This window comes from Pseudophryne corroboree, chromosome 8 (assembly GCF_028390025.1).
Source record: "Pseudophryne corroboree isolate aPseCor3 chromosome 8, aPseCor3.hap2, whole genome shotgun sequence".
Taxonomy (NCBI): domain Eukaryota; kingdom Metazoa; phylum Chordata; class Amphibia; order Anura; family Myobatrachidae; genus Pseudophryne; species Pseudophryne corroboree.
This window is the reverse complement of record NC_086451.1, coordinates 347,127,325-347,144,045: the sequence shown is the minus strand read 5'-3', so window position 1 is coordinate 347,144,045 and position 16,721 is coordinate 347,127,325. Positions and strand designations below refer to the sequence as shown.

Genomic DNA, 16,721 nt, shown 5'->3' with positions numbered 1-16,721 from the left:
CCGGTCCATTCGTTTTTCTTGAAGTATATTTCGTAAGCACCTCATTTGGAAACATTCCAGCTTTGTTAGGTCGTTTTTAAGTATTGCCATTATTCTGAACCATAAAATAAATTTATTCTAACCGATATGTTGAATACCCTAATTTTTGTGGCAATGGTAATGTCCTTTTGGTCCCAGAGGCCTTTTTTCAGAGATGCAAAGGCAGCTGTGGCACAACCTATGCATCTCGTGATGTCACTTGTAGCGGCTATCTGTTGACCGTTGATAGTTGAACCCAGGTATTTAAAGGTATCCACTTGTTCGCCGGTAGTATGCAGGGGAGGGTGCGTACAGTGAGTAGTGTAGTGTGTGAGAGGGTGCAGAGTAGCTGCAGTAGTGTTTGCGGGGAGGGGTATGCAGGGTGAGAGGTAGTGTACTGTGTGTGGGGAAGGGAGTATTGGGGGGGGATGTATTCATGTGACCGGCGGTCAGGAGACGGACAATCACATGACCTCCCCCTACATCCCGCACCCTCACTATCCCGACGGTCGGCATGCTGACCAACAGGGACTATTCCCATTCGTGGGTGTCCACGACACCCATAGAGTGGTAATAGAAGCCGTGGCGAGCGCAGGGCACCACCGAGCCCTCAGCGCAGCGAGCCCGCTGATCAGAGATCAGTGCTTAAATACTAAACAATCTGACTAGATTGCTTAGAAGTTAAGCATGGATCTTTCCGTGTGTACCACCACAGCGATAGCAATGCGCGGCCCCACGCTTCACTATCGCTGGTGCTAGATTGAGCCTGCATGCAGGCTCAATCTTGCACATCACTTATTTCACAGCTGGGTGACATGAGCGACCCCCCCCCCCCCCCCTTTCCTCCTCACTCAGCACACATCTCTGGGGAAATCTCCCTGTGTGTATGGGGCTGTAGTGTACTGTAGGTGGGGCCGGGAGTAGAGATTAGCAACAGTACTGTAGTGTGTGCAGGGTGAGCGGTGTAAAGTGTTTTTTTTTATTTTCTTTAGTAGTGTAGTGCAGTGGTTTTCCAAACTTTTTTGGATCACCACCTGAGCATCATAATTTTTTTCACGGCACCACAAGTCCAAAAGTTTTTTATTTAAAAATTCTGAAAATAATTTTAAATTAAATAAAATGTTTTTGAAGGGGTAAATTCAGTTTCAGCACGGATTGAATAGTGCCAGTAGGGGGCTCCCGCAGCTAATCAATTTAGCGCTCCGTAAATCAGAGAATGCCGGTTCTCGCAACTTAAACCTGCTGTTTTGTAGAGAGAACCAGCATTCTCTGACATAACTGCCCCGCTGCAATGTTGTTTGCGCTACGGCACAAAACACATCGCTGTCCTAGTTGTGTAATCATGTACTATACGATAAGATTTGATCGGCGTCCTCTTAAAACTCCAGTCAGGTTCATGCTGTCCATCCTCCTTCAGATGAAATCCTCTATTGCAGCAAGATATGTTAGTTGAAACAACTAAGAAGGGAGAGGGACAAACCACTTGCTAAACTAGCCAGTGGGAATATAAATGTGTTGGATTGAAAAATTAGACCTATTTACAGCATTTCTAATAGCTTTGTATTAAATTCAAAACACAAATTTGTAAACTCTTACCCCTTGGGGGATGAGAGAAAAAAAGGGAGAGTTTAAGTCTACAATTGTCGGGAATTCGAACTCTCTCCCCACCCGCGAGTTCATTGAATTGGTCTGACCATTATAACCTATAGGGAGAACAAATTGTCAGGAATTGTATATACATCGCCGACTAAACAGTCACATTGGCGATAATTGAATTAGTGGAAATTCCAATTGTCGACAAAACTTAAGTAAACTAGTGGAATTGGCAACTAGTCATCGAATTGAATTGACCCCTATATAAATAAAATCAATTTTGTACAGCTTATTATTCCTATTACATCTGAATATATGTAGATAGACTAAAACATATCAAAACATACAAACTACACTCAGATAGATGAAACCGAAAATAAGAACAAGTCAATATTAAGCATTAGTCTTACTTACTATAATTAAATAAATCTGAACAGTAATAAAAAATGGAAAATGCAAAAAACACACTTTTTAGAGAAACACACACACAAAAAGGAGGAGTTAAGCATTATCACCAGGCATGTCACTGGCATTAAACATTTTGAATAAAAACACTTATTTGTATAAAAGGCTTTTTTTTTTTTTTTTTTTTTTAAATAAGTCACAGGGCAGTGTCTGTACTTACAGCATAATAACACCAAGGTGGTTTAAACCAGCCAACCCTGTGACTGGTCCTTACGCTGACACACCTCTCATCTGGTTTCAGAGTGCGGATGGACTTACCTGGGCTCTGGCTGCAGAAGGCGGGGAGGTGTTGTGTGGCAGACCTGCAGTAATACCCTCTACTAGGTGGTAGTGCAATTTTAAAGTGGGCAAACAAGATGAACAGAATTGGAAAAGTTTCTTTACCTAGGGTTCATGCATTCGGTTTTAACTGATTTTTAAAGAACGCACTGTGCCCTGTCCTTTTAGCGGACTCCTGCTAAAATAGCCTGTTCATGGTCATGCTGCTGCCACATGAATACATGCAGAGCCAGGCATATCGTTAAGTGCTGGGCACTCCCCCATTAGTGACGTGGACAGGTTGGCACACCCACATTGGTAACGCGGGCAGCATCATCCCGCAATAGTGACGGTGGAGGAGCAGTGCCCCTCTCCCAGCGTACAGCCACATTGTCCCCCACACCTTTGCGCCCTGCTCGCATCCTGGTGGGAACACTATTACTACTTACTGAATGAGAATTTAAGAGAATAAAACAAACTGCTTAAGCGCTATCATGACAAATGGGTGGGAGGGGGAAACAGAACACCCATCTAATATTTAAAATGCATTGTTTGTTTGCATTGTGTGTTTTCGCAATTTCCTATATTTCCCTTAAAAGTCTACAGTTTTAGAGATAGTAGGTTTGCTACAAATTAGTTACCGAGTAGTCTACTCAGGAAGTATGAGACATTCAGTGGAAATGGATTTAATTAGTAAAGGACTATTGGAGAAACAAAAGCATAAAGGATCTCAAGCAATCACGTAAAAAGGGTGAAACTCAGCAAACGAAGCACAGATTAATTAAAGCATTTTGCTTAATTCATGACATGGTTCTGGGGATTATAGCATTGTTCAGTGCCTTGGGCCTCTGCAACCTGACGTGCATTAAGTAACAGTGTATATACCAGCAGGGCAGCAGAAATACTTCCACGCAGACATCATCTTAGAGAAACGCCTAATGAAAACAGATTTTACGGAAAGAGCCAGTTGGCTTCGGGATTATAGTATACAGCAGAATTAGTTTAAAATTAGCTAACTCTCCAGCTTCAGCGAAAAATCTATTTCCTGGCTGAGAGCAGAGAGCAGATGTGCATTATCAGATGATGGGTTAAAGTATAACCAGACGAGATATAATATGTGGTGAAATGTCCACATAAAAGTGTTGTCATACATACAATGCGGTAGTTTGCACTAATCATTTTTTCTTAATATAACTAAAAACATTAAAGGTTTTATACAGGGTTCGTCAGCAAGTTCGCTGTATTGGTAAATTCTGGACAGTTCTAGCAATTAGCAGCTTTGTAAAGTCACAAATAGGGATGTACCAATGGTTAGCTTAAAAATAACCCTTGAAAGCACCAATGGGCCTTATTCAAGTTTGTTAGCAAACCAAAAAAGTAAGCAATTGGGCAAAACCATGTTGCACTGCAGGTGGGGCAGATGTAACATGTTGCAGAGAGAGTTAGTTTTGGATGGGGTGTGTTCCAACTGAAATCTAAATTGCAGTGCAGAAAGCAAGCAGACAGTATTTACCATGCACAGAAACAATACAATCCACCCAAATCTAAATCTCTCTGCACGTTACATCTGCCCCACCTGCAGTGCTACATGGTTTTGCCCAATTGCTAACTTTTTTGGTTTGCTAACAAACCTTTATAAGGCCCAATGTTTAGTAAACTTAGCTGATTGAGTCCTGTTGCTAACCTGTTCTAGTTAGCTAGCTACTAATAAAAAAAATTAACATATTAGCATTTCGTTTTTCCATTGCCCTATAAAATAAGCCTGTATATATTCAGAACAGAGTTGCCTACCCTCCCTCATTCTGCAGGAGACTCCCTGAAATAGTAGCAATCTCCCTCACTCCCTGAATAGACCCGCAATCTCCCTGATTTTACTTTACATTCTTGGGGTAAAAAAATTAATCAGAGATAAATACATTTAAATTAGTTCATCAGTGCCATTTCCTTGCATTGTTATAAGGCACAATGATCACTATGGCTACATGCATTTTAAATAAGGTTTCGCTTGGCCACTTACAGTATATGGAAGCACTTCTAAAGCACAATACACGAACAATTCCTAAAAAATATCAGTGTCTTTTCTTCAACAAGTAGATCTTACAAACTTTGGGGCTCATTTACATTTGGATGTAAGTCATTTTTATGACACGCCTCTCAGATGTAGCAGTGCACGTCCGCTCTGATAGGTGTTACTGTCACAATCTCCCTGAAATGCTTTTTCAAAAGTAGGCAAGTATGATTCAGAATGTGTGTATTTTACAGTGCCATGTACAATTTTGTGTATATTAGAATGACTTAGCATATGCATACACAAACATACATACACACAACTTTTTTAGTTTAAAATGTGGCAGTGATTTAAATTAAACTTTAAGAGCTCATCGGTCATAATAAATAGGAAACAGATATTCCACCTGAGGGCGATAATGTTCTGTACAGGAGAATAATGAGTTTGTGCATTTCCTGATCCCTGGCAAATCTCTCTGTAGTATCACACACTACAGTATTCTGCTTTATTACGAGAAACTGTCTTAAAGCAAATTAAACCATTGCTGTTAGTTCAGAAATGAAAAAAAAAAAGAGGAGAGAACACTACTCCTCTTCCCTAAAAAAGTAGGCCTTCACTCAATATGGACAACACTTGATATTCAGATATTCGATATGCACCATGAAGAATTTATAATGTTCATATAAGGATATAGTTCTCCCTGATGTATACAATGACACTTGTGTCTCCCAGCTGTTTAGTTACTGCTCCCAAAACGTTGTGCCTGTTAGCATGAAGAGATGGACTGCCTACTGTATGTCTAATAATAACATGCATTCTTGTAATCCTGGGCGGGGCATGAAACCGACCTCTAGGAAACCATCACATGGTCATAAAACATATGTTAGAATATGTACTGGACACTGAAAGGACTTCCTTGAAGTTTGCACTGTTAGTACAGACATGTTAATCTTCTATTCTAAGGATGGTTCTGCTGTGGGGTAACTTTCCAGTTCTCACAACACAGGGAAAGGCAGCAGTCAACCGCAAATTTAAATAACTAGTGCGCTGTATGTTCACATTTTATACTGTTACTGTACGTACAGCATAGTTAATCTAAGCACCTAAGCATTAATGTATATACATGTATAATATTAACACATATTGGTCAATATCACAAGTTTGTTCATTTAAGTAAAAAAAAAAATTAACATTTTAGGCAGCATTCTATTATATGTGGTAATTTACCACATGGTAAAAACAGGCTTTTTATTCTGATAGTACTATCGAGCTATTCAATCATAGTATGCTTTTACCGGGGCGTAAATGACCAGTTATCGGCCAATAACACATAAAACGAGTCTCCTGTATCTGCGTATCAGGGATTCTGCTTTGCGTGCCTCACATAATCCCCGATAAGTGCAGGTTTACGGGGTAATTGGGTGGCCCCAGGGGGATATATTAGCTGTGGTCATTTACAGCAGCTAATACGATAGCGCCCTAAATCTGCTAAAACTAACGTTTGTCACCTACCTATAAAGTTGTTCCATTCAGTATCAAGGTCCCCGGGATTGGCCAGACAGCCTCTCATCACGTTCAGACAGTAATTGTTACAAGGCTTTACTGCGACTAATCCTCGACAGTAAGGACAGTAGGTCATCTTCATCATCGCTCGCACACATTGAGGTGTGGGGTTGACCTACAGGCAAAATAAGCAACATCTTTGTTCAAATTTGCTGATGCATTTTGATACATTAAGAGATATAGAAAAAAAAACAGATCGCCAGCTGTGAGTGATCACAAAGCCTATTCGTGATCTGTCTGGCTGACTGTGTACACATTATCATGATTAGGCCAGAACAGCTCACCACTGTAAACGCTCTCACTTAGTCATAGGCTTCTAAGGTCAGGAATCCTCCAAGAGTACAATGCACTATACAGCAACTAGCGGAAGCTGATCAACATTGTACAACACAGAGGTATAAACATTTATTTACTGTTCAGATCATCATATATTAAAAACTAGCTAGTGGTAAGAAGACCCACCTGGGTGACAATAGAGCAAACATGAATTCTAAGGTCTGGACAACCCATGATGCTCTTAAAATGTACAAACAAGTAAAATATAATCCTAAAGGACTTCTACAATCAAGAATATTCACTGTATGCAAGATATCATCTATCAGACAGACTGTACGCCAATTTGCAAATGAACCATTCCTAACTTGGTAGAAGGCTGTTTGCTAGGTTTGTGACTATATGTTCATGAACAGCTCAAGCAGATATCCAGCAAGTTTCCCACCAATACTTTGCAATTACTGCTTCTTGATCCAGAGAAGTCAGGTTCCCGTAATGGTGGGTTCAAACAGCTATAAAATATATGTGAATATGACACCTGATTGGATCACTGCAGCTTCTGTCCAATCATGGATGCCGGCTATCAGTATCTGGACAGCAGCATCCTGGCCACCAGAATACCGGCAGCAGGGCGAGCACGAGTCTCCTTGCAGTGTCATGGACACCCATGAGTGGGAATAGCCCGTGAGCCGGTATTCCGGCTGGCAGCATTATCAGCTGTCGGGATTCAGGCGTCGGTAAATTGATTGCTTCCCCCTGCCAACATGTAGTAAGTGAAAAAATATAAGGTTAATATCAGATCAAGTGGAATGCCCAACAATAACTTTATACAAAAGATGCTGAAATCAGAGCTAGTTCTCTAGTTTAAATTGCAAAAACAATGTACTTTACAGCAGCCACGCCAAATTCATGGCCATTTAGGGCCGCCTGGGGAGTTACTTAATTTGGTTAACTATTTTAAGCTTTGGGGTAGTCCAGGTGTGCACCAAATCACCGCTTACACCAGAGATTCTCAAATGCGGTCCTCAAGGCACCCCAACGGTCCAGGTTTTAGATATATCCATGACTCAGCACAGTTGGTTAAGTCAAACTGACTGAGCTGCTAATTAAGTCACCTGTGGCCAAGCATGGATAAACTTAAAACCTAGGGCCTAATTCAGACCTGATCACACAGCAAATTTGTTACCTAATGAGCAAAACCATGTGTACTCCAGGGGGGGCGGTGGCAACTATAACGTGTGCAGAGAGAGTTATATTTGGGTGGGGTGTGTTCAAACTGAATCTAAATTGCAGTGTAAAAATAAAGCAGCCAGTATTTACCCTGCACAGCAATAATATAGCCCACCCAAATCTTACTATCTCTGCACATGTTATATCTGCCACACCTGCAGTGCACATGGGGGGTCATTCCGAGTTGTTCGCTCGTTGCCGATTTTCGCTATATTGCGATTAGTCGCTTACTGCGCATGCGCAAGGTTCGCAGAGCGCATGCACTTAGTTATTTTACACAAAAGTTAAGTATTTTACTCACGGCATAACGAGGATTTTTCATAGTTCTGGTGATCGTACTGTGATTGACAGGAAGTGGGTGTTTCTGGGCGGAAACTGGCCGTTTTCTGAGAGTGTGCGAAAAAACGCTGGCGTTACTGGGAAAAACGCGGGAGTGTCTGAAGAAACGGGGGAGTGTCTGGGCGAACGCTGGGTGTGTTTGTGACGTCAAACCAGGAACGAAACTGACTGAACTGATTGCAATGTAGGAGTAAGGGTGTGTACACACGGTGAGATCATTGCTATGCCGATTTTTACTTGCGATTTCCCTTGAACTCCCTGGAGCCCAGATAGTACAGATTTTGACTAACTTTTCTTGAGATATGGACTATGTGTGCTTACGATTTTGGCTTATGTGAGATGTCATTGACATGTGAGATGAACTAGATAGTACACCGATCTAGCAAGGATTGACTTGCCTGCACAGTCTATCTTTTCTTGCGATGCCGACCTGGCGGGAGCGCGCATCGGGATCGCAAGGTGACTTTCACCTTGCGATCTGCACTAACTTTTCTTGCGATTTAGTCAAAATCGAAAGAAAATATCTCACCGTGTGTACACACCCTAAGTCTGGAGCTACTCAGAAACTGCTAAGAAATTTCTATTCGCAATTCTGCTAATCTTTCGTTCCCAATTCTGCTAAGCTAAGATACACTCCCAGAGGGCGGCGGCTTAGCGTGTGCAATGCTGCTAAAAAGCAGCTAGCGAGCGAACAACTCTGAATGAGGGCCATGGTTTTGCCCATTGGCTAACAAATTTGCTGCTGCAATCAGGTCTGAATTAGGCCCCTAGACCAGTGGTTCCCAAACTGTGTGCCTAGGCACCCTGGGGTGCCTTAAGGTACTTGCAGGGGTGCCTTGGGTTGGTGGTCCAGGGCCAAATCAAATTATTTATGGTCAACAAAACAGGCAAAACCAGTGCTAGTGGCAAACAATCATGATATATGTAGAGAAATAGACGCAAATCCTGTCCCTTACCACATAACTGACCCTAAGGATGACATATAAACACAATTTATTTAATTTAATATTTGTTTTTGAATTCCTCAATAAGAAACATTTGGCCTAGGGGTGCCTTGATAAGTTTTTGATGGTCTAGGGCGCCGTGATTCAAAAAAGTTTTGTAACCACTGCCCTAGACCCTTGGGGTGCCTTGAAGACCGTGTGGCAGATGTATTAACCTGGAGATGGCTTAAGGAAGTGATAAACCAGTGATAAAGCAGTGTCAAGTGCAAGGTGATAATGCACCAGCCCATCAGTTCCTATCTGTTAATTTACATATGGGAGCTGATTGGCTGGTGTGTATATCACCTTGCATTTATCACTGATTTATCACTTCCTCATGCCTTCTCCAGGTTAATACATCTGCCCCTGTGTTTAAGAACCTCTGCCTTACAAAATTTGTAGAAGCCACACAGCTCCGCCTAATCCTCATTCTGCGTGGCAGACTCTCTGCTTGTAAGACGAAGATGACATCCACACTCAGGGGCAGATGTATTAAGCCTGCAGAAGTGATAAAGCAGTGATAAGTGGAATGTGATAAAGCTCCAGCCAACCGGCTCCTGTCATTTTTCAAACCTGTACTGATTGGCTGGTGCGTTATCACCTTACAATTATCACTGCTTTATTACTTCTCCAGGCATAATACATCTGCCCCACTGTGTGAACTGTACAGAAAAGTACCGAGGAGCAGTAGTCGGCAATTACTGCCAACGGTAATACCAGAACGCAGTCAGACTCTTCCTGAGTGACACAGTACATTAACACACTGCAAGACACCTGCGGGAGAGGAGCACTACTTAGTTAGAGTTTACATTGCAAATTCTGCTAATCCCTGTTCACGCCGCACTGCCCCTGTTCATACGGCTACGCCCCTGCAACGCTCTGACCCCCCCCCCCTTGATAGGCAGAGGTGATCGCATTTTCTGCGCCCCCCCTTCCCCACAGAAAATGCAGGCGCTTGCGCAGGACGGGCGCTGCGCATGCACTCATGTTTTTCTCAATAATTCCAGTTGGATTGCACACTGCGATCCAACCATATTAGGCCCAAAATAAATAAGTGTCCTGTTGCTGCTGGCTGCTGCAGAAAATAAGAATTTACTTACCGATAATTCTATTTCTCATAGTCCGTAGTGGATGCTGGGAACTCCGTAAGGACCATGGGGAATAGCGGCTCCGCAGGAGACTGGGCACAAAAGTAAAAGCTTTTAGGTCACCTGGTGTGCACTGGCTCCTCCCCCTATGACCCTCCTCCAAGCCTCAGTTAGGATACTGTGCCCGGACGAGCGTACATAATAAGGAAGGATCTTGAATCCCGGGTAAGACTCATACCAGCTACACCAATCACACCGTACAACTTGTGATCTGAACCCAGTTAACAGTATGATAAACGTAGGAGCCTCTGAAAAGATGGCTCACAACAATAAACAACCCGATTTTTGTAACAATAACTATATACAAGTATTGCAGACAATCCGCACTTGGGATGGGCGCCCAGCATCCACTACGGACTATGAGAAATAGAATTATCGGTAAGTAAATTCTTATTTTCTCTGACGTCCTAGTGGATGCTGGGAACTCCGTAAGGACCATGGGGATTATACCAAAGCTCCCAAACGGGCGGGAGAGTGCGGATGACTCTGCAGCACCGAATGAGAGAACTCCAGGTCCTCCTCAGCCAGGGTATCGAATTTGTAAAATTTAGCAAACGTGTTTGCCCCTGACCAAGTAGCTGCTCTGCAAAGTTGTAAAGCCGAGACCCCTCGGGCAGCCGCCCAAGATGAGCCCACTTTCCTTGTGGAATGGGCTTTTACAGATTTTGGCTGTGGCAGGCCTGCCACAGAATGTGCAAGCTGAATTGTACTACAAATCCAACGAGCAATCGTCTGCTTAGAAGCAGGAGCACCCAGCTTGTTGTATGCACCATACAGGATAAACAGTGAGTCAGATTTTCTGACTCCAGCCGTCCTGGAAACATATATTTTCAGGGCCCTGACTACGTCCAGCAACTTGGAGTCCTCCAAGTCCCTAGTCGCCGCAGGTACCACGATAGGCTGGTTCATGTGAAACGCTGAAACCACCTTAGGGAGAAATTGAGGGCGAGTCCTCAGTTCTGCCCTGTCTGAATGAAAAATTAGGTAAGGGCTTTTATATGATAAAGCCGCCAATTCAGAGACACGCCTGGCTGAAGCCAGGGCTAACAGCATGACCACTTTCCATGTGAGATATTTCAATTCCACAGTGGTGAGTGGTTCAAACCAATGTGATTTTAGGAGACTCAACACTACATTGAGATCCCAAGGTGCCACTGGAGGCACAAAAGGAGGCTGTATATGCAGTACCCCTTTGACAAACGTCTGAACTTCAGGCACTGAAGCCAGTTCTTTTTGGAAGAAGATTGACAGGGCCGAAATTTGAACCTTAATGGACCCTAATTTTAGGCCCATAGATAGTCCTGTTTGCAGGAAATGCAGGAAACGACCCAGTTGAAATTCCTCTGTAGGGGCCTTCTTGGCCTCACACCACGCAACATATTTCCGCCAAATGCGGTGATAATGTTTTGCGGTTACATCCTTTCTGGCCTTGACCAGGGTAGGGATGACTTCATCTGGAATGCCTTTTTCCTTCAGGATCCGGCGTTCAACCTCCATGCCGTCAAACGCAGCCGCGGTAAGTCTTGAAACAGACAAGGTCCCTGCTGGAGCAGGTCCTTTCTGAGAGGTAGAGGCCACGGGTCCTCCGTGAGCATCTCTTGAAGTTCCGGGTACCAAGTCCTTCTTGGCCAATCCGGAGCCACAAGTATAGTTCTTACTCCTCTCCTTCTTATGATTCTCAGTACTTTGGGTATGAGAGGCAGAGGAGGGAACACATACACTGACTGGTACACCCACGGTGTTACCAGAGCGTCCACCGCTATTGCCTGAGGGTCCCTTGACCTGGCGCAATATCTGTCTAGTTTCTTGTTGAGACGAGACGCCATCATGTCCACCTTTGGTTTTTCCCAACGGTTTACAATCACGTGGAAGACTTCTGGGTGAAGTCCCCACTCCCCCGGGTGGAGGTCGTGTCTGCTGAGGAAGTCTGCTTCCCAGTTGTCCACTCCCGGAATGAACACCGCTGACAGTGCTGTCACATGATTTTCCGCCCAGCGAAGAATTCTTGCAGCTTCTGCCATTGCCCTCCTGCTTCTTGTGCCGCCCTGTCTGTTTACGTGGGCGACTGCCGTGATGTTGTCCGATTGGATCAAAACCGACTGACCCTGAAGCAGAGGCCTTGCTTGACTTAGGGCATTGTAAATTGCCCTTAGTTCCAGGATATTTATGTGAAGAGACGTTTCCATGCTTGACCACAAGCCCTGGAAGTTTCTTCCCTGTGTGACTGCTCCCCAGCCTCTCAGGCTGGCATCCGTGGTCACCAGAATCCAGTCCTGAATGCCGAATCTGCGGCCCTCTAGAAGATGAGCACTCTGCAACCACCACAGGAGAGACACCCTTGTCCTTGGAGATAGGGTTATCCGCTGATGCATCTGAAGATGCGATCCGGACCATTTGTCCAGCAGATCCCACTGAAACGTTCTTGCATGGAATCTTCCGAATGGAATCGCTTCGTAAGAAGCCACCATCTTTCCCAGGACCCTTGTGCATTGATGCACTGACACTTGTCCTGGTTTCAGGAGGTTCCTGACTAGCTCGGATAACTCCCTGGCCTTCTCTTCCGGGAGAAACACCTTTTTCTGGACTGTGTCCAGAATCATCCCTAGGAACAGTAGACGTGTTGTTGGAATCAGCTGCGATTTTGGAATATTTAGAATCCACCCGTGCTGACGTAGCACCACCTGAGATAGTGCTACTCCGACCTCTAACTGTTCCCTGGACCTTGCCCTTATCAGGAGATCGTCCAAGTAAGGGATAATTAAGACGCCTTTTCTTCGAGGAAGAATCATCATTTCGGCCATTACCTTGGTAAAGACCCGTGGTGCTGTGGACAACCCAAACGGCAGCGTCTGAAACTGATAATGACAGTTCTGTACCACAAACCTGAGGTACCCTTGGTGAGAAGGGTAGATTGGGACATGGAGATTTTAGAAATCAGCAGTTTTTTATCGGGGGAAACCCACGCTTTGTCACACACCTCATTTAATTCATCTGATTCAGGAAAAACTATGGGTAGTTTTTTCACACCCCACATAATACCCTTTTTTGTGGTACTTGTAGTATCAGAAATGTTCAAAGCCTCCTTCATTGCCGTGATCATGTAACGTGTGGCCCTACTGGACATTACGTTTGTCTCGTCACCGTCGACACTGGAGTCAGTATCCGTGTCTGGGTCTGTGTCGACCATCTGAGGTAACGGGCGCTTTAGAGCCCCTGACGGTGTTTGAGACGCCTGGACAGGCACTAACTGATTTGTCGGCTGTCTCATGTCGTCAACAGTTTTTTGCAAAGTGCTGACACTGTCACGTAATTCCTTCCATACGACCATCCAGTCAGGTGTCGACTCCCTAGGGGGTGACATCACTATTACAGGCAATTGCTCCGCCTCCACATCATTTTCCTCCTCATACATGTCGACACAATCGTACCGACACACAGCACACACACAGGGAATGCTCTGATAGAGGACAGGACCCCACGAGCCCTTTGGGGAGACAGAGGGAGAGTTTGCCAGCACACACCAGAGCGCTATATATATATATGCAGGGATAACCTTATATAAGTGTTTCTCCCTTCTATAGCTGCTGTATATGTATTTTCCAATTAGTGCCCCCCCTCTCTTGTTTTACCCTGATTCTGTAGCAGGACTGCAGGGGAGAGTCTGGGAGCCTTCCTTCCAGCGGAACTGTGAGGGAAAATGGCGCTTGTGTGCTGAGGAGATAGGCTCCGCCCCCTTCACGGCGGCCTTTTCTCCCGCTTTTTTTAGGAAAACTGGCAGGGGTGAAATGCATCCATATAGCCCAGGAGCTATATGTGATGTATTTCTTTAGCCATATAAGGTTTAAACATGTTTTATTGCGTCTCAGGGCGCTCCCCCCCAGCGCCCTGCACCCTCAGTGACCGGAGTGTGAAGTGTGCTGAGAGCAATGGCGCACAGCTGCAGTGCTGTGCGCTACCTTATTGAAGACAGGAACGTCTTCTGCCGCCGATTTTTCCGGACCTCTTCGCTCTTATGGCTCTGTAAGGGGGCCGGCGGCGCGGCTCCGGGACCCATCCAGGCTGAACCTGTGATCGTCCCTCTGGAGCTAATGTCCAGTAGCCAAGAAGCCCAATCCACTCTGCAGTCAGGTGAGTTCGCTTCTTCTCCCCTTAGTCCCACGATGCAGTGAGCCTGTTGCCAGCAGGTCTCACTGAAAATAAAAAAACCTATTTAGAACTTTTACTCTAAGCAGCTCTGGAGAGCTACCTAGCATGCACCCTTCTCGGCCGGGCACAAAAATCTAACTGAGGCTTGGAGGAGGGTCATAGGGGGAGGAGCCAGTGCACACCAGGTGACCTAAAAGCTTTTACTTTTGTGCCCAGTCTCCTGCGGAGCCGCTATTCCCCATGGTCCTTACGGAGTTCCCAGCATCCACTAGGACGTCAGAGAAAAGAGGGGAGAGCTGCTCTGCATATAGTCGGCAATCAACATTCTATTTGGAACTTGGCATGTGGGATAGTCCAATAGGAACTAAAAGGTCATGTGTGGGGGATCGGATGAGAAAGGTGTAACAGGCATGTAACAGGCATGAGGGGATCTGATGGGGCACGTGAATGAATGCAGCTACAGGTCTAAGTTTAAATTAGGTGAGAATATTTTGGACATACACGATGCGGCCACCTAAACTTTTCAAGGTCCCTAAAGTAGCCCCAAGGATGACATGGATGCTTGACAGGAACCCAACACATAGCGGTCCCTTATTTACCATACTTACCCACTAAGGGCCGTCTGTTCTGCAGTGCACAGAAACATTGCTTGCAATGCATTACCTTAAAATCGTCAATTTAGTGAAATGTATTTTTTCACGTAGACATAGCAGTGTTAACAGCAGCTCTTTCATAGGAGGCGATTTAATTGCTTTGAGCGCCCGCTCTGAGGATGCACTTATGGTGCAAACTGATATCTACCATACTTAGATGCAAGCAGAAACCCACATAAAGTAGGGCTTTAGGGCTGGGCGTGAGTGTCGGGACTCAGCACAAGATGCACGTGGATAATACCATGCATTTTGGGCACAAGAATGCAGCCGTCTCGACCAGCGTGGGACTGGTTGTGCAAACAACCAAAAAGTTTTCATCACTTCAGATGGGAGGTACAAGGTGCCCAAAACAACAGAATCACCCACACAGACAATTTTGGGCCTTGTGGTCCTTAAATAAAACAACACTTTAAATCTCCAGTAAATTCTGATTTAGCCTATTACAGATATACTAGGGCCAATATTTGTTGTATTGATCCAGGGAAAGGCAAACAAAATCCCATTTGCTACGATCAGCAATCTAATGCTGCATTCACACCGCAAATGCCGGGTCCTACCCGGTAAGACAAACGTGTACTTACCGGGTGGGATCCGGCATTTGCGCTCCGTTGCAGGCTTCCCGACCCGGCAATATACCGGGTCGGTTGCCATGACAACGGAGGCCGCAGCAGCAGCAGCAGGGGCGGGGGTGGAGGCGGCGTCGGGAGATGAGCTCATCTCCAGCGCCGCCTCTCCCTATCTTGTGAATGGGAACCGTGTCGCATCGACACGGCTCCCATTCACACCGCACCTGACCCGGTAATCAACCCGGGTAAAACCCTTCTTTTTTACCGGGTTGATTTACCGGGTCAGGCGACCCGCTAAATCGCCCAGTGTGCTTTCACATCGCACACTGACCCGGTTCGACACGGCAATATGCCGTGTCGGTACCGGGTTATTTGTGCGATGTGAAAGGGGTATCAGGGTCAGGGTCAAAATTTCCTCCAGTGTCTGGCAACAGACTTGTTAAAGAAATGTTGCATGAAATTTGGGTCCACAAAAACCGCAATGCTCTCTTCACATAAGCTATATATTAAAGTGGCTATCACGTATTTTCAAAGCATGTTAAATGTGTAAATCAGCAGTCCAAGCATATTAACATACATGAATTGACAATCTTTTGCTATGGGGTTGTTCAATTAAGGGCACTGGGTTCATCCTGCAGTTGCAGTGTTTTGATATTCAATTAGAGGACAAAAGATGAGACGCAGTGATATTTTATATTTTTAGGAAAAATCACTAGGTCTTGCTGAGGCACCAGGTGGAACCCCAAAAGAGGACTAATAAAGCAATTGGAAGTTTCCAATTAGCTTAATTAGGGGTATATTCAATTAAAGTCTGATCCATTCCAATATGCATTTGTCAGAATGGATCAGACAAGCCCTATTCATGAGCGGCCAAATCAGACTGTCTGATTTGGCTCAGATCCGACAGTCGGATTTGGCCGTTCCCCGTGTCCAGTCCTGCTGCTGTGGCAGGGAGCACGGTCATTGGCTGTGGGGAACGTTGCCGGGAGTGAGGAGCCCGGCTGGGAGGATGCCCTGCTATAGAGGTACCTGTGCCCTGCTGCCTCTATAGCCAGCCGCCCCGCTCTCCCGTCTCATCTTCTCAATCCAAATTTTTTTAAAGTCTGATTCAGATTGTCGGCAACGAAACCAAAAACTGTCGAATTTGATCCCGTTTCCAACAGAGGCACGCGGATCGGCGGCTTTTCCGTCGATCCACTTGCTTTCCGACAAGTCGAATTTCCCGACTTGTCAGAAAGCTAAGGGGAAGATTGAATAGGTCAGAACCCCTTCCGAAATTAAAAAGTCAAAAACTGCAGTCTTTCCAACAAGACGGCAGCTTCGACTGTAATTGAATATAACCCTTAGTCTGTAATTACCTGCCGAAGCAGTGTCTTCTCCAGCAGCGGGATCTGGGCTCCTGCAGCAGTGAGTGCAATATATATTTATTTGTGTGTGAACAAGCCCCCCCCCCTCCCCACAGGCAGCATCTGGGAGAA

General features: G+C 45.1%; 1 protein-coding gene across 1 annotated transcript in view; it reads right to left on the bottom strand.

Moving 5' to 3' along the window:
• The window catches only part of GPC4 (glypican 4), a 166,553-nt gene that overhangs the window by 29,061 nt on the left and 120,771 nt on the right, over nucleotides 1–16,721 (bottom strand). The window contains exon 4 of the mRNA XM_063937480.1: nucleotides 5,855–6,020. Within this exon, the coding sequence (XP_063793550.1) occupies nucleotides 5,855–6,020 (166 nt within the window). The remainder of the gene's footprint in view (nucleotides 1–5,854; nucleotides 6,021–16,721) is intronic.